Below are 18372 nucleotides of genomic sequence, written 5' to 3' on the forward strand. Positions count from 1 at the left end.
AACATGAGAAGAATGCAGAGGGCTTAAAAAAAAAAATAACAAGAAAAGAAAGAGAGCGGATTAATTATTGCTAATTTGTCTTTACAAAAAATAAACACGAGAGATAAAATACAGAATTTTTAAAAGCACCACAAAAACTAGTGAAGAAAGTAGCTTAAAGAGAGAATCGGTTGAGGAAAAGAATAGAAATGAAATGATACAAATACACAGTTGCCTGTCATCACCTACACAGGCACTCTCCTAGACCGAAGATTTGGGTATCTTGAACTGCTTCTTGAGAAACTGGGAGGCCTCTGAATCACTCCGGTGACATAATATCCTCAACAATGTTGGGGTATCAGCGCCTAGTCTGCTTCCACCGCGCTGCCTTTCCACCCCACTCACAGATTTCAGGTCCTCGATTAATTCTCTAGTCTGCAATTCAATTCAAAAGGAGAAAGTTAATCCGATCCTCTGGAAAAAATGCCAAAGCAAAAGGTATAGTTTTTGTCTGGAGAAGTCTCAAAGCAATGGAGTACAGTCAATTATCAGATCAACTAAGAATAGCTATTGTTTCCAGTGATTCAGATGGATAGATTGTTGTTTCTCGAAATAATGTTACCCTGTATCTTATTCAGCACCACACTAACTAAATTGTGAGGTGGAAAATCAGCCAATAGTAGACTGAGTTATCAGCACATCGCTCACAGACATGTTACCATTCTCCTTTTCAGCCTCTCTCTGGTGTGATAATAACAACACAAATTTATGAACAACTCCCACCTTCTCTTTTCATCTGAAGTGAATCACCACGGTGATCACCCTGTATCAGTATATCATGCAAACTGAGGAGGAACTGAAGCGGGTTCATAAAAATCAACTTCAATTATCACAGTAGATTTTTGCAGTCAAAAACCTCCATAAGAACTAATTGAGTAACTTAAAACATGCTATAAATTGGCCGTGTCAATTTCCTTTCAGCATTATACTTTTTTATCTTGCAAATATTTTTCAAAACTAAGCTACAAAAACGAACCTCATAGCTGTGCAACTTGATTACATGTCGAGCACGTGCTACATGGTTTTCAACTACTCCTCTGGGAAGCCCATCTCCTCCAGAGATAAAAAATTCCTAAAAGAAAAGGATACATGAATCAGCAGAAACAATAAACAATAATTGGGTGCAGATATTTAAGAACAGGAAGTTGCTCATTTCGGACCATGTAGTTCACCAATCACCAGCATTTTTAATGAATAGGCAACAAAAATTTATAGCACATTTCACAAAGTTTAAGCATCCATCAGATTGTGAGAATTAAACCACAAAGCAGCTTTAAATGCTTCCAGTCCAGTAATTTCATCGTTCAGATGCAAGAATAGCAAAAATCGTTCATGGAGCCTATCAATGGTTTATCTCCTTTTCTTTTTCTTGCCAATCAAATTCAAAGTACTGTTGACAAATACCTTCAAAACTTCGACATCATCTTCCAATATTTTTGCATCACCTGGGCAGAAATATCGTGATGGTCCTCCATCCAATATAACTCGGAGAAAGCCGTCCTGAAAAAAGTAACCATTTCAGTAAGCAACAAAATCAAGCACTCGTTATTTTTTGTTTAAAAAAAGAGGCACAGACCAGTGAAGCTTGTAGAAGACTCGTCACAATGTGATCTCTGAGGGGCTCCACAATGATACCACAGAGTTCATTTAGTTCCTGCAGCAGTTACCAGCGATGAGGCTTCTTATCAGGCAATAGATAAATGCAAAATCAAAAGGGATAACCTTCCTAAAACAGCACAGCACTTGGCCAGTGTAATTAATAGGCTAAATATACAAGTTTCTCATGAATGTTAGCTTTTTTCCTATTAAACCTAAATCCTTTTAATCAGTATTATTATACATTTATCATTAACGGTGCACACCTTAATTCACTTAGCATCTTATGACCCGGCTTTGCTCTTTCTTTAGCAAAAAGTTTTTAATAACACGGTCAATAACACCAGTTCTGATTCTTCTTATAAAGGAAATGCAAGAAAATCTTACTATGTCAAGTGGTTCAATTATTGCTTCCAGCCTACATTGAGGAACAGCGGGTTTATACAGATTTTCAATGAATGGTTCCTTCAAGTCGTAGAAGATGATCTTAGTTCCTGCATAAGTTAAATCACATCAATCAATATCAAGTTTACTTATGATAATCAATTTTGCAGAGCGAGACCAAAACTCTTACCAGTAAACTCACAGATGCGATCCATAGCAGCATTTATATCTTTTCTACTGCCATCAAATGTTCCCTTCTGCTTGAAACTTGCTGAATTCTCATCTATGGATTTCTCTATTAAGGAAAAGATTTATATGCCAATCATTAATTAAGAAATGATCACTTCAAAGCAAGTATACTATTGTATTCTCGTTTTCTCAGTCTCTACTGTACAAGTAATTAGGCAAACTATAAACTTTGGCAAATGACATCCACATATGCAACGCACATAATATGCATAAAAGAAAGAGCTGTTCATTTTAAGAATCCAAAAGATTACGTCAACAGAAGAACTTCAATATTAAATAAGAAGGTATGACAAGAGTGGTGGCAAAACCAGTCATCAAGATCAAGCGCTGCCTACTGGTGCAATGGTTTTATATTGCAGCCAGGGTGTTGTGGAAGCAGCTGTAGAGGGCAATTTATAACATCATGCTTGTTGAGGGTTTGAATTACAAAACTATACAATTGTAAAACTAGAATGGATGCAACCTAATCTAAGTGATTCCGACAGTATTGTGCCAAAAGTAGATTAACTAAAGCAATTACAATTTTCCAAGAATAATAGTCAAGCAGTTTTGCCATTAAAGCCGTGAGAGAAATGTTAACATAACTGGTATGAGAAAAAATATACCTAATAACCAAATGAAGTGAAAGGTAACAGCCCATTAAAGATCCATTACATATGACCATTGTGTTTTATAACATCCATTATCTAAATCCTTGATTTACATGCTTTATGAAATGGAATCTGAAAACAATTAGCAGTACTGTACACTGGAATGTTTCACTTGTTTTTGGGAGAGACAGATTATCAAATTTTAAATTGCAAACTAAACATTTAAAAGAGTGTCATTTCATTCAGGCAAGCCAACCAGTGGATGGCGTGTACCATTCACTAATAACTTAAGACTAGTAGTTTAAATACTTACTGATAAATTGCTCACGAGGCTTTCTCCTATTCCATCGTTCCCAAATGCTATCTTCCAACTTATTCAGTTGACTAATTGCATACTGTCCATAGCAAGAAATCATGTGTCATGCATATTACATTATAAAGACAGCCAAAAATTAGTAACTCTGCAAATGCAGAAAACTAGAAAACCATCACTATAATAATTTGACCCTACCAAGGATTTTTAGGAGATGTTTGTGTACAGTGATTGCTGTCATATGCATAGTTAAGCCATTCTGACAATAATTCAAATTTTACTGAAAAAATAAAAAAGAACACCACTGAAAATTGCATACTTTTAGAAGTTTTCTTTGTTTTAGTGTCATTTGTTACATTTCCAGTCTTTATGAAAAAATTTTTACTGTTTTGATATCATTCAATTACTCTCCGGATGGAGAATTAGAGAGTAGCACAACAGTTGGCTAAGCCAAAATGAAATCAATTATTGAATCATGCTCTTTTTTCAATAATCTGCTTACTATGTAGCCAGGAACATCCATTTTGAAAACGTGATGGAGGAAATCAAGAAACTATCACCCAGCAAGCTATGAAACTCCAAACATTGCTAGCCTTGTTGAAAAGGGATTGTCACATTAATATTCATGACAACAAACTTTAGAACAGTCTTGATAAGGATCAATGTGCATGTGAAAATAGTGAAGTAGAAAGTCAAAACTCTTCTATTCATTTCTAAAAGGACCATGCCAATGTAGTTGAACTTACATATAGAGTATTTAACTGAACACAAAGTGTTGCTGTCGCTGGAACACTAATTTCATTGGATTTTATCTCTTCAGGCATCTTCGAGTCAAACAGTTCCTTCTTTACGAAGGCCTTTATTCCAGCTTCCTTCCTGTATCGTGTCAGAATAGGAACTGGTGGAATTAGGTCTTCCTTTGCAGCTGCATGGCAAGAATTGCACATTAAGGTCCCTAATCGTAGGAAGGGGGAGGGAACACAAGATAAAAAAATATGCACAGAAGGTGCAGAGAAGAATGTAAACTGGGCAATAAAGAAGATGGAAGAACAGGTTACGCATGCAGACATGCTAAAAAATGGTGATAAATTCAATTTTAACAAAATAAGCAAACAAGTGCGGCATCTGAGACAGAAAGTTAGATACAAGAATAAGGGAAAGAAAGGAAAGAGATAGACATGAATCCATTTCGTAAAAGCAGTTTCTAACTAAGAATATACATGTAAGATATACTCACCCAACTTGTCAGTGACATGATTTGCATAAACTTGGAATGCATTGTCAACACCCCGGAACAAGCCATTCAACTCTTTGGAACTCATTGGAACTTTAAGAGAGAAGAACTGATCAACAGTCTGCATAAAAAGGAATATTGATTATGCAAGGCATTATTAATCAATGTCATCCAGAAGCAGATAAAACATTAGCAAAATTACACCCTACGTGCAAAATCCTATTCTGGTCACAAGTTCAGAAACTATAGGTCATGATAAGCCTACCTCCAAGGGGATTCCATTTCTTACTATCATATAAAACAAGTTTAATCAAAATAGCTGGGTAACTAGCATAGACATCATTGTTTTTAAGCCTTAATTACAGTGATGCATTCCATGGTGAATGAAGAAAGATTAGATTCTAGATGTTTCCACAAACGTGCAATTAGCACACCAAAAGAAAAGGGTAGCCGGAAAAAAACACCTGACTTACACAAAAATTTAATTATCCACAACTAAAATTCTCTTCAGTTTCTCAAATTTTCTTATATGCTTTTGCAACAATAGGGTTTTTTTCCTTTTTTATTTGCATAACACCTTATGATAGTACCAGAATTAATACTATTGTTACATGAGCATTCTTACCTCTTCAACGATCCTGTAAACCTCAACAATTGAGCTCCCATGCCGCTGTTGAGGTGATATTGGTTCCCACCGCTGAAAGAATGATTCACAGAAAATATTAAAATAGATGTTAAGTACATTAGACCGTTAACTAAGACAAGGGAGTGAAAATAATCCTGTCATCTAATTGAATTGGAGTAGATTGACTAAATTAAAAAAAAATGATTTTAAAGGAGTAAAATGAAACAAAATTTAGCACTTACCTCCTGTTGAATGGTACGCTCAACCCAACCCAAAATTCGTCCAAGCTGAGAATTGACCCATCGCATGACCAGTGTTCCAGATATAGATTCAATCTTGAGAAAGAAACAAAGGGGAAAAAAATAAGAGGTGATGGATATAGGAGAGAGCCTAATAAAGTTAAAAGCTCCATGTGTTCCGATGTGAACACGCTATAGGATTACACATAATTCATTGTTGATTTTTATCATCTGGATAAATATTAAGGGTTGTAAGGCTGGGGGGGGTTTGAGTCTGGGGTGAGGGGCTTTGGTGATCTAAATATTGATCCCAATCTTCATCAATGATGATTCCTCACTTGTATTTTATTATAATATGATCTGAACCTAGGTTCCATAAGACATTAACACCAAGCAGTTATTTTGTAAGACTTACAGAAGCTCCAAGGGAAGCACTTGTTTCTTAATCATGATTGTGCCAGCACACTCAATGTACGTGTAGAGAGAAAGAGAGAGATTCCAATCTGGACTTAACATAACAATAACACTTTCATATCAAATAGGAAACACGGAGACTAGGATGCATAGTTTATCTTCACTCTTAACAGTTGCCGAACAATCTTCAACTAAGGACAAATAAAAGATGATGCTCGTTCATGAGTCAAACCAAAAGCCCTCTAACTCAATATATTTGAGGGTTTTATAAACCCTGAATACCAAGACAGCCTCTTCCACTTTGAGAAACTTCAAATAGTATAACTATTTTCTGAAATTTCTAGAAATTAAACCATCTGATTCATATGATCTGCTTCAATAGCACAACATTCGAGGCAGTATTTTGTCAATTGTGATTAGTCGTGCTTATGTCTATTTTAACTAAATTTGTTTAGAGAAAAGAAGAGAGGACAATGAAAATTAAGAACAAAAGAACCTCAAAACATGGAACCAAACAATCTCACCTGATATGGAGTTAGTTTGCGGAATTTGACTTCCATATTCCCCTCTCCACATGCAGAAGTGATGAGTGCCATTATATACTGCTCAAGGCTATCAGCAGCAGGAAACACAGAGACAACATCCTCGGTCAGATGTTCAGAGCCATCAAGGAATGGTTTCTGAAAATAAGAAGTACAATTAGGCCTTCACAGTGTAAAGAAAGCACTCTGGAGTCTGGACTTTAAGCCAAGTAAACATCCTTACCAACTTGTTCCCATAGAGCTTGTGAACAAGTGATGCTGAAACAACAATTGCTTGTGGATTCCTCTGTGACAAAATTGGTGTGAATATGGTTGATTCTTTTTTTAGAAGTTTCTTGATCTCTTCTGCAAGCAATGCCAAAGGATGCTCATCCATTGCATCTAGTTTATCAACAACCACTAATATCTGCATTAAGAAGAAACAAAGATGATGGAAGGGATTAAAGAAAATTTAATGTCATATGCTAAAGTTCGAGGGGAAGAATTTCAATAGTCTCAAGAATTTACAACTATAGCACAATGCACGTACTAGATGGGCATTGAGCAAATCTCTCAGTGTTTTCCAATGCTCTAGGGGATAAAACACTGTTTTAGAAAAGTGTAGCACAATGCACATACTAGATGGTCATTGTGCAAATCTCTCAGTGTTTCCAATGCTCTAGGAGATAAAACACTGTTTTAGAAAACCCCAATCCCTTTATGTTTAACCCACCTCAATCTAAAGGAAACTGTATTGATACTTACTGCTTTTCTTTCAAAACAAAGAAGCTAGCCCATTGAACTAGTACAAAAAAAAAAATCTTAATAGAGACGATCAAACAATATTCCAACCCTCCCATATCCCAGAACTTATCTTGAATCTACTCTACAGGTTACTGAAGTTAAATAAAAAAAGAAAAAACAATATTAAAGGAATCCATAGCTTTATATAGATTAGGTGTCTCCACTTAGAAGCTTCAACTCCTGGGTTGGATGCTCTGTAGTGTTCATCACTTGTCAGACTTGACTATTGATTGTCATTGTTGCCCACTTTGGTGTGTGTCAGTGCTTTTAGCTTGGATGTGATGGACATATCAAGTACCGACAAATTGATTTCATGAAGTGAGGTATACCCTTATGTACATCATGGCGACTCCAACCTATTGGCTTAAACTCCCAGATCGGATACTCTAAAATGAACAATCTAGTAGATCACACCAAGCAGAAGTTATTTGGTTCAGACACTTACCCTTGTAAACGCATTCTTAATGGATGAAGCTATGAATGATTCAATCTGATCGTGATCCATGACAGATGTACGATGCATTGCCTGCAGTAGTGTGGAAAATTAACTTTCAACATATAGCACATAAAATTCTGAAGCAACTTTTTTAATTCAAACTAAAAACTAGTTCTAAATTGTAGGCATATGCACTGATAATATTCTCTTTCTGGACATGCTACCTGTGTAATTCTTACTGGACAATGATAAAATGTGCCGACACACACAACAACAAGGTTTTAACATACCATTTCAGATTCTTCCAAGAGAAGCCTCCGGGTGATCATTGCAACTAACACTACATCCTCCATTACTGATGAGTCCTACAAGGCACATGATAACTCATACTGGATAAAGAGTTCCAAATTGGGGAAAAAATCAGTTGAAAAGCATTCCAAAAAATATAAATGGCTATAAGTAATGGGAGAAGTACAAAATCTAAACATGTAATACCCAATATGCACCAAAGGAGGTTGCCCATTTTCATTCAAATTCAACTCTCGACACATTCATAATCAATCATAAAAAATATATAATCCTGGCAGCATATTAATTCCTTCACATATACCAATTAAAATTAGAGTGGCCAATAAAAGCCACATCCTCTGTCAGTGCAACAGTCATGATAATGAGCATCCATTTTGTATATGCATCCATTCCAGGTTACAGCACCGAATAAAAATACTGCTTCTAGAAGAGTGTATAGATTCAACATTAATTAATCAAGTGCCTGGCCTTCCCCCATCCCCAGCTCCCAATATATGCTGAGTCATGGGCATCTCTTGTATTAAACATCCATCTCTAAATAAACTCTAAAATAGAGATTATCCCATTTATATTAAGTTATGTAATTTAAACTTTATGAATTCCAGTACAGGACTTCAGAATTTTACAGGACAAACTCAAGTTCAATGTCAATTGTTTTTTTAAGAAGTCGAATACAAGAGAACTTATTTTCAAAGATGAGCCAAGTGGAAATTGAATAACATTTAGGAGAAGAATATTTAAGAATGATATTTGTGAAATTATCTTCAAGCAGTCAGACCGTGCACATCAATCATGTTGAATGCATCATGCACCTGTCTTATAGTTCTGACAAAATGAATATTGACAAAATCACATCTTAGGCAAACATGAGATATTGAGCTGAGGAAACAATGAAAATAGACACGGAAAATAAAGCACTGCATACATTGGACCACAGAGTAGTGTAAATATAAAGAGAACAGTTCACAAAAATATTCAATTTTCCTGAGCATGGAAGCATAGATACCTCAGCAAAATGCAAATTGTTAAGAAGAACAACGCATGCAACTTAAAATTACAGATAAAATCTAACCAATTAACAAGTATAACTGAAGAACCTCCTATGATAAGATCAAATATTCCAAAAGGTAATGCTAACCAAGAGTTGAGATTCAAAAAATTTATCAAACCTCAGCAAAGTTCAGATGGTAGTCTCCTAGCTGCTTATCAGCCCATTTCTGAACAGGTGATAAAAAGGATTGAAAGAAAGGCAGTTCTTCACCTTCAACTTTGGAAAGCAAACTTTTCAAGTGTAACCTCTCTTGTGGTCCGCGTTGTTCTTTTAATGGTATTTTCTTCAGCTGCTCAATGGCATGTTTTAGGAGCCCCTGCTCTTGTGTGATGATATACTGCAATGACACACAACCAAATACAAGTAATATAGGATAATGATGATGGTTCTGTTTTGTCCAACGGCTGGTTAAACTGCAGTTGCTTATAAAATGAAAAGCTTAAAGAAGCATCTTAAGGGCTGTGATAGATTGTAATGGATACAAGATGAGGATGTCAAGCAATGATGGCAATAGTTATTTTTAAGTTCGTATCTTCAGGTTTCTCAAGTTTAGAACAGTAAGAATATTGGGTTTTATATTTTCAGGTTGTTTTATTTTCTGTACAGAACCTTAGATGTTATGCTGAAGAAGGTAATCGGTTTGAAGTAAACAAACAAAGACAAAAAGGGTCTGTTTGTGACTGCTATTGACCACTGGGTGATGGAGAATAGCTACTGTCAAGAAAAGGAATGCTCCCTGTTTCTTCATTCCAGGATAACATCGTTGACTGCATGAACTTTTGGCAATTTGAATGTGTTTAGACAATAGAAAGAAAAGGGGATAGAGGAATAATACCTGACGAATTAATACCGATGCATAGCATGTGTAATGGATGGTTTCTGTAATTCCTAAAACACGCCAGGTAGACTTCAAGAGCTCAAGAATTTCCTCAACTTCCTGAAAATGGAGACAAGGTGCAATTAATTATACTAGGTGGAAAAGGAAAAGGTTCACAAGACCAATCATCCTTTTCTTTTTTCAAAAAATTAAATAAATAAATAAATCGAACTAAAGTTATTTTAATAAATATCTCTACTGAAAAAAGCAAAGATGGTAAATCCAGAAATTAATTTCTCTGAACATGAAATTTTTAAAACAATAATTCAAGCAGAATGGCACAAAAGTATCCATATAACCAACCACAGCTAGGTGGTTGTTATTGTTGTTGTTGACAAAAATATTTCCTGGTATCATGGGATTATGATAAATTGAAAAAATTACTAACCTCTGTCAGCTTCCCCTCGTCCAAAATGTCAAAGACACTCAGAAGCAGTTTCTCATACAGTCTAACATTAAGGTGATAGCCATCAGCCCAATGGCATACCTCACCAGTTAAGTCACCCCGAGCCGGTCTCTCTGCAAGTGGTATTGCAATCTCTCTGAGAGATCTCAAACATTCACTTCGTTGGACTTCACCCGCAGAAGATGGACGGAACTACATTAAAAATCAAACTTTATTTAAGAAAGGCTAAGGTGATATGAGGGCACCAACAAAAAGCAAGGGAAAATGAACATTAAACATGAAAGCTTGGTATGTTTTGACTCAATAATAAAAGCTTAAATATGGCTAGACCAAAATAACCAAAGAGAGTGCATGAATATAGTCCTAAATGTTCAGGAAAAAATAAAAGCATACCAATGCTCTGTTTATATGGCAAAAACAAAAACAAAAAAAAATAAAGAGCATAATGAGTTGGAATAAACTCCACCAAGAAACTAAAATAACAAACAAAAACACAATACTGTTTCCTCCAAGGTAAGCAAATAATAGAATCATGAAAGGGAAAGTAATTGATAGATAACCTAACTTCATTTATGTTATCTCTGTGAAAGGTCATCCAAGTTTGTCAAACAAGTTGTTCTATTGGTGTTTCTGATGTCAAAGAAGTTCGACAAAACATAAAATTATCTAGACTTCTAGCCATGCTTCTCCTTTCCGATAAGGTAAAAAATTTACTAGAATTGAGGAGAATATCAAGCAAAGAGAAAGGAGATCTCACTTGAAAGGAATAGATGAGTATCTATGAACAAAGTTTACTACCAGACAGCGACCAGTTTAGAAAAGTAAGGAAAGGAATAAAAACATCGAAAAGATTCACCCATTTAGAACATGTCATAAAGACCCTAACTCGTTATGAAGTCCTCTAAAGAGAACCCTCCTATAGGCATCGTGTACCCCACTTAAGCAACAAACACTGTCTAACAGTGCAATTATGTAACAGTAGGGCAAAGTTGTTAACGGTTTTCTGACAGTAGGACAAAACAAGGAAAGCTCCATTTCAGTATCATAAAATGTTAATAAATGCACCATATGATAATCTTTTGAATCTCTAGAGCACGAACCTCAGATTCCTCAATCTTTGCCAAAAGAATCCTCAAATCACTTGGTTTGCGCCCAGATTCACCAAATCCAACAACTGGGTGATTAATAAGCCCCTCCTCCAGCATGAATAACTGTACTGAGACAAAATCACAAATGTCTGTCATCAATAACAGTTCCATGGCTCTAATTTACCACTTAAAGGGAACTAAGACATTTAACAAAATAAATTCAAAATTAAAATGGCATAGAATGCAAAAATTACCTGCCTTTTTTGCCACCGTATATATGCTTTCTTATCAGAAAATTCTGAACGTGAAATACAGCATAGCAATTCCAGTGGAACCAATAGGGTATCCATTCGTTTTCCAACTTTTCCAGCAAGAGCATTGAGCAGCCCTTGTCTAGTTCTTATGTCCATTACCTCGGATATCTGCACTCATGTAGAAGGGAAAAAATTATGATATTGTCTTGCTTACAGTTCCGAGCAATGATTTGGCACAGATTACAACTTAGTGTAGTAGCTAAGACAAATATGAAAAATAGCCGCCTACGCATTATCTACTTAGTGATGTAGCTTCAAGACAATATAAATAGGCTCAGTGTAAACCAGTCAAAAGAAAGTGATACACAAGTCATTCATAAACCACACAGGAGAAGCCTCACCAATTAGAAAGACACTTTATGCAAGGCAACTGGAGATGTAATTGACCTTTAAAATAGCAGGATGATATGATTACAAAAATCTGACTTGTAGATCTTTTAAAAACTCCCACCCTTCCAAATCTTTCAAACAGGACTTTAGCATAGCATATGTCCAAACTTCCAGTTCCCATGAGATTACTCGATAGCTCTTCCTCAGAGGAGACTGGACGTTATCATATTTCACACATTGGAAGTCAACAATCTACAGGGGCACAGTTCCACCATATAGGAAACTTTACAACAAATGTGGTGTAAGCACCTGTGGTACTTTAAGCTCAACTTAGGCTAAATAAACTTATTCAATAGCTTAATCATATCAACTTTGCTGAACAGGAGACCTGCAACCCTGTGACATCAACTGGTTGAAAGCACTCCCGAGTTTTAATGGCTGAAAGAGATTTGAAAATGGTTTTTAAAACATATTAAAAGAACCAATTTCTTCATTACATTCTCAAAGTGCATTTAGTTTCTAAAGTCTCTCCTTCTAAAACATTTTAGAACAAAATTTCACGCATATGGTTCTTCAGTTTTATTGTGCTATGGATACAAATGCATGAAATTATGTCCTTAACACTTACTTCAGTATCCAGGCAGAATCCTTCCAAGAGAAAACATAACAAAACAAAGATGCTGTAAACACTACATCCACGAGGGGGAAAAAATCTGAAATACCTCCATCTGGGCACGCATGTTTTCTAGCAAACCAACCAATCCAGTTGCACGCTGAGAATGGGTCACAGCATTCTCAGTTTTACTACGTCCAAGCTTTCTCATCAACTTGGACCTTTTGTCCTTCTTTTTTTCTTTTGATGGAACAATAAGGCCTCTGCTCATTTGATAATAAAGAGAAAAATCATTACACAAATGAAGGGTGAAATGAGGGAAACAAGAAAGGGAAAAACATATATGAAGAATGCAAGCACCATAAACACCTATGAATTTGAACATACAGAAACACATAAAGGAAAAGGTAAAATGAGGATATCTAAGGATCAAATGAGATTATGAAACTTACCCTGATGCTCCAGCACATGCCAAGAGCACTTCATATGCAGTTTCACGAAGGTCATCATCTGTGATACCTGTGATTAGGAAGAACCAAAAGTTAATTGTGTTGGCATGAATTAATGATTTCACCTTCCATTGCAATATAATAGCAAAAGGCATCATAATAACGCAGACTTGACTCTTCAAATAAATAACAACAATACAACCACCACTTTCATATATCTAAAAACAAAATGTGATGTTCCATGAATCATTCATGATCTTGATGTTGTAACTATCACAGCCCCATCATTCTCATGATTACGAAAGTCAAATACTAGACATCATGAATATTTTTGGAATGAGGGTAGCCATTCAACCCATTTCATCCTCTTTCTTTTATTCTTTTATTGATGGTTCTACTAATTGACATGTTTCCACAAATAATTGACCCATGAGAATCAGCAAGGACCACCTTGTAAGGCTAAATGCTCTTGGATCAAGTAAAAACTCTAGGTTTCCAGCATGCCATTGCACATACAATGAGCATTCATGATATCATGCCTTAAAGAGGAAATCGTTTTTTTTTCCTGTCCTCTTTCATAATTCTTTTTGAAGGGCAGAATTGAAGTATAGTGTTGAGCAAGGAATCCATTTTCTGAAAGATCTTGGCTTTCATCAACCCTTTTATCAGCAAAAAATGATGGAAAATTGAATGTTGACTTGTAAATCACTGGCTCAAGAAATTTAAATGGCATCCCCTATCCTCCTATGGCTAGTTCCAATTTGGATTTCCTTGACATCAACTTTACAACTGCTGCCCAAACAATATCTCAGTTATCCATTTTGACTATTGTAGTGCCAGCAAATATCTTCTCGTTTTTCTATCCATTGAAAACATAATATGGGAAGCAATCTCAGGCCCCAATAAGAGGTAGATACTAAAGAAACACCCTTTCTTTGATGGGCAACAACTTCATCAAAGAGAACCAAGAGGGACAAGTTAAATATCAAGAAACACCATATGGCTGGTTATACATAAACATGTATATGAATGCATGGACGGATGCATTCATGTGTGCATAAAAGAAATAACAGCGTTAAATTCTAGAGATCAATAGTGTTTAGAAAGGAACCAACCAATCATCAAACCCAACAGAAGCAAATAGCAAAAAAAGGAGTTATTGCCAATATCTTCACTTTCATCTCAAATATAAAGCAATATGTTAAAGAACCATCTCAACCCAATAGTTTAAGCTATTAGGTAAGGTCTCAAGATATGATTTATATTATTCTCTAATACACCCCCTCAAGTGAAAGCCCTTTGGGCTTGAAACTTGCATAGGCCCACATTACCTTGTGCTTGATTTTTATTAAATAAATGAGGGTGGTGAGATTCGAACTCGTGACTACTTGGTCATTAAGACTCTGATACCATGTCAAAAAACCATCGCAACCCAATAGTTTAAGTTGTTAGGTAAGGTCCCAAGATATGATTTATATTATTCTCTAACACAGTAAACCCAATCAAAACTCTACTAGTTCACTTCAACCCAATATTCCAGAAAACATATAACGGTACTGCTCTTCACTTAAACAACTTCTTCCCCTATTGCATCCCCTCCAACATTGTCCAAATTTCTAATGCACTAGAATCTGATCTATCTTCTCCATGTTCCTTCTACATATGCAACATTGGCTGATCCCAACTCACTTCCTTTTAACTAAGTTTCCACAATTAGAAGCGAGAAAGAGGCACTGCTCATGAAAAAATTATGTGATTTTTTCCTAGACTGTTGGGGTTATGACACAATTAGTGATTTAGATAATAGCTACCTGGAAAGGAAGATTTTGGAGTTCGAGGATTGGGACTTTATAAGGCGCAATTCCTCAATGCCTTATGCATGACATGTGGTCCAAGTGAAAAAATGCATATTTTTTAGGAAGAGATTGATATGCATAGTCTTCACTGCCAAAAATAAAAGATTTCTTCTTAGACAACTGTCAATTTGGGTGCCCTTGTCTGATTCTAAACTTCTATCACTCTATCCTCTCAAGAATTTCAGTAGCCGTAGCGACTCAAGTGGAAAAGCCCTTATGGGTTAGATTCTTTTTAAGCTTCTCTTATCTTTCAATCTACTACTGCGGTAACTCTTGTATACCTCATTTGCAGTAGCGCAGTCACCTTTGTTGATTTTGTAATTCAATTTGACTTACTAAAAATTAAGCAGTCAACTCATGAACCAGTATCCACATAGGACTTGATAAAGAGCTGCTGCCTTTTTACTACAATATATCCTAGAATGACCAAGTAAATGATACATCATAGAGTGCAATAATGCAAGCCTTCGTATGTCAGATCCATGTAGATAGCTAAAATTTTGTTCCTGTGAACAGAAGTAGCAAATAAATATAGAAATGAATTCTCAAAAGTGCCTCAAGTCCATATTTTACATTTTGCAAAACATGACTAACACAGTATTCCCACCCACAATTCATGGCTTTCCAGACGAGGACACTGTGACTGCAAGCAGAAATTGAGATGGTCATTCCTGCTCTTCATCACCATCAACTTACACAGTCGAGCCTGCCTCTCCTCGTCACTCCTTCAATTTAAATAGTTCATAATTTAACCCATACCCAACCATGTCCTAAAATAATCATTTGAAGTTTCTTCTATGCAATCATGGGTCTAAGAAACCATTAACCAGCTATTACATCACTGTCAAGGTATCTGACCTTAAAAAATCATGCTTTATTTATATGTCTTTTAATTGCCAGTGTAAGGAAACACAGAATTGGCTATTTCTCTTTCCATTTCTCTTTTTCTTGTTTGATTTGTTGTAGAAACTAAAATGTAACATAATATACTTTTAAGCCAATGTTACCTGTTGAAAAAGAGGGCAATTTAGGAACAAGATCAGCAGCATCATTTGGATTGCGTCTTGACATTCTGACACTATCAACTACCTCAAGATCATCATCATCATCGAAATCTTCAATGTCATCAACAGTCAATTCTCGAACTTCATTAGAGTCAGTCAATTCTTGAACTTCAGTGGAGTTAAAGGATTCTGACTTTGCTACACTTGCCAAGGACACAACAGGCGACGGTGCAAAAACAGGATTTGGCGCTGAAATAGGAACAGGAGGTGGTGCCCTTTTTGGAGGTGAACCTGAAGTTTCAGGTTTTGTAACCAAGAAAAACTCGTCTACTGAACCTGTATTATTCTGAAAATGACAAAAGAACTCAACTTTTAAACATAATATTCACTCATATTCTATATTTAACTAACAGTTATACCAAAGAAAACCGCAGCCCAAATTTATCAAAATCCATCCTCGTGCAAAGCACATCTCATCATCCTATGCATTAGTTATCACTCAGCAAAAGAACAACAAAATCTACCACCATATTCCAAACTTAAAAACCAACCACATCATGAAATAACATTACATCAATGCTAACAACCAATACTAATTACAACCCAATAACTCTCTCATCATTGAAGCAATGCATAAAAATATCAAAACTTACCATATGGGGTAAGCCGGTATTATCATGGTAATCTCTTATAGCCTCCGAAAGTTCAAGCATTCCACCTACATTATCAAAAACCCATTAGAAAAAACCAAAACCAAACCACAAACTCAAAAACAAACAATACCTTTCTTAACACAATTGAGAACATAATCTACACTGACTTGGTCCAGATCCACGTCATCAAGTGTAACCGCACCAGGAGGCATTACAACTTTCTTAATTAAACTACCAGAAAGCATATAATCTAAAAGAACTCTCCGGTCCCTCCTGTATCTTTGTAAAAGCTCCAGGGCATTTTCCCTAATTTCATCAAACATAATTTAAAAAAAAAAAAAAACACAAGAGAGATATATTAATTAATTAGGAAAAAAAAAAAACAAAAACAAGAAAACAAATACATACTCTTCCATGGCCAATTGAAGTAATTAAGTAAATATCCACCACCTGATAAAACAAAAACAAAAAACAAAATAAAACTAATTAAAAATTTAAAAAATGCTACATTTAAGAGAGAGAGAGAGAGAGTGAGTGAGAGAGAGAGAGAGAGAGAGAGAGAGAGGTACTTAGATCCTGATCTACCACTTCAAATCTAACAAATAGAGAAGAAAATTAAAAATAAAATAAAATAGTATGGCTGCTTAACAGAAGTAATTAACTTAATTGACTTACTTAGAGGCAATTAATTGATAGTGTAATGAAGTAGTGAGAGCTACATAACACGTAATTAATGATGAAAATTAATTGAAGTGTTAAATCGACCGAAGTGATAATCAAGATTAGAAGACGTACTTGATGTTTTGATTACAGTTTTGGATCTCTGGGAAGAAGAGAGATGGTATGGAGAAAGGGAAGAGTCAATGTGAAGGTTCGAAAGGGTGTGAGAAATGAAGCTGAAACGGTCAGTTTTGAGGGCAGCTGGTTTTTGACATGATTGGTTGCTTAGTGAGCGAGATTTCTGGTTTTGAGAGAGAGGGAGGCCGGATGAGGTGAGTTGTTTAATTTTTTTTATGGGTTAATCTTTATTTTCTTATGTTGTTGTATTTTGGATTTTACTAGTGACCTTTTTTTTTTTTTTTTTTTTCAGTAGTAAGATCTAGACCAGCTAAGCAAGTTTTAGAGTTATTTAGTATTTTCTCAGTTATTATTTTTTAAAATATTTTTAATATAAATGTATTGAAAAAAAATATATTTTTAAAATTAGTATATTAAAAAATATAAAAATAGTAAAAAAAATATTTTAATTAAAAAATTTTAAAACGTTTTAAAAATATAAAAATAAACAAGTTTTTAATTTAAAAATTAATTAATTAAGGATATAGACCGGCCTGAATTAAAAAACAAACAAGAAAAAGAATTTACTAAGCTTTTTTGGTCAAAAATTTAAGTTGAATGGGGAGGACAAAATAATATAGAAAACTAGTTATTATTTTCTTTTTCAAAAATGCTGTTTTAAAACTACATTTTTTTTTCTTAATCTTCGCTCTTTTTTTTTTCTTCTATTGACCGATAGAAAAGGTAAATTCTTTGAATATGCATGTATGTTAAATGTGACTAGCCTATTTTATTTGTATTGAAAAAAATTTTTTTTTTATAATTGTTAAATTTGTTTACTTTTTAATATCAGGGGTGATTAAAAAAAGTTTGATCAAAATTTCATTTTCCCTCTGTATTTTTTATAGATTATACTTTTTTATCATGTAATTTATATATTCAGTATCACTTTATATCTTTAATAGTGTATTTTATTTATTTATTTATTTTATTCAGGATTTAAAGTGTAAGGGTGAAATTCAAATTAAATTATGAAAGGGTTTTTTTAATTAACCCTTCAGGTTAATTAGTAGTTGAGAACTATCGATTTCAATTTTTAAATACTAGATTAGGTTATAAATATTCACTTTCACCGAGGAGAACTCTCCACTAAAAGGGCATTTATTTAGGGATTGAGAGAGTAATTAACTATGACTTTGAT

At 34.9% G+C, this 18372-nt stretch overlaps 1 protein-coding gene across 2 annotated transcripts; it reads right to left on the minus strand.

Moving 5' to 3' along the window:
* Positions 1-36: 36 nt before the first annotated feature.
* Positions 37-17401, minus strand: LOC118053906 (protein unc-13 homolog). Of its 2 annotated transcripts, XM_073412781.1 has the most exons (28): positions 17190-17401; positions 16964-16989; positions 16803-16844; positions 16525-16700; positions 16395-16459; positions 15745-16087; positions 12885-12951; positions 12542-12695; positions 11430-11597; positions 11188-11298; positions 10070-10279; positions 9640-9741; positions 8923-9141; positions 7735-7809; positions 7454-7534; positions 6449-6631; positions 6208-6363; positions 5273-5365; positions 5031-5102; positions 4409-4526; positions 3918-4096; positions 3172-3253; positions 2210-2314; positions 2023-2129; positions 1616-1693; positions 1444-1539; positions 1016-1111; positions 37-414 (listed from the first exon to the last, which is right to left on the minus strand). In XM_073412781.1, exons 3-28 carry the CDS (start codon positions 16808-16810, stop codon positions 241-243), a joined length of 3318 nt encoding a protein of 1105 aa, XP_073268882.1. In that variant the 5' UTR covers positions 16811-16844; positions 16964-16989; positions 17190-17401; the 3' UTR covers positions 37-240. The 2 variants fall into 2 exon arrangements, with proteins under 2 accessions (XP_073268882.1, XP_034921194.1); XM_035065303.2 differs by lacking the exon at positions 16964-16989.
* Positions 17402-18372: the final 971 nt, after the last annotated feature.

Source organism: Populus alba, chromosome 1 (assembly GCF_005239225.2).
Source record: "Populus alba chromosome 1, ASM523922v2, whole genome shotgun sequence".
Taxonomy (NCBI): domain Eukaryota; kingdom Viridiplantae; phylum Streptophyta; class Magnoliopsida; order Malpighiales; family Salicaceae; genus Populus; species Populus alba.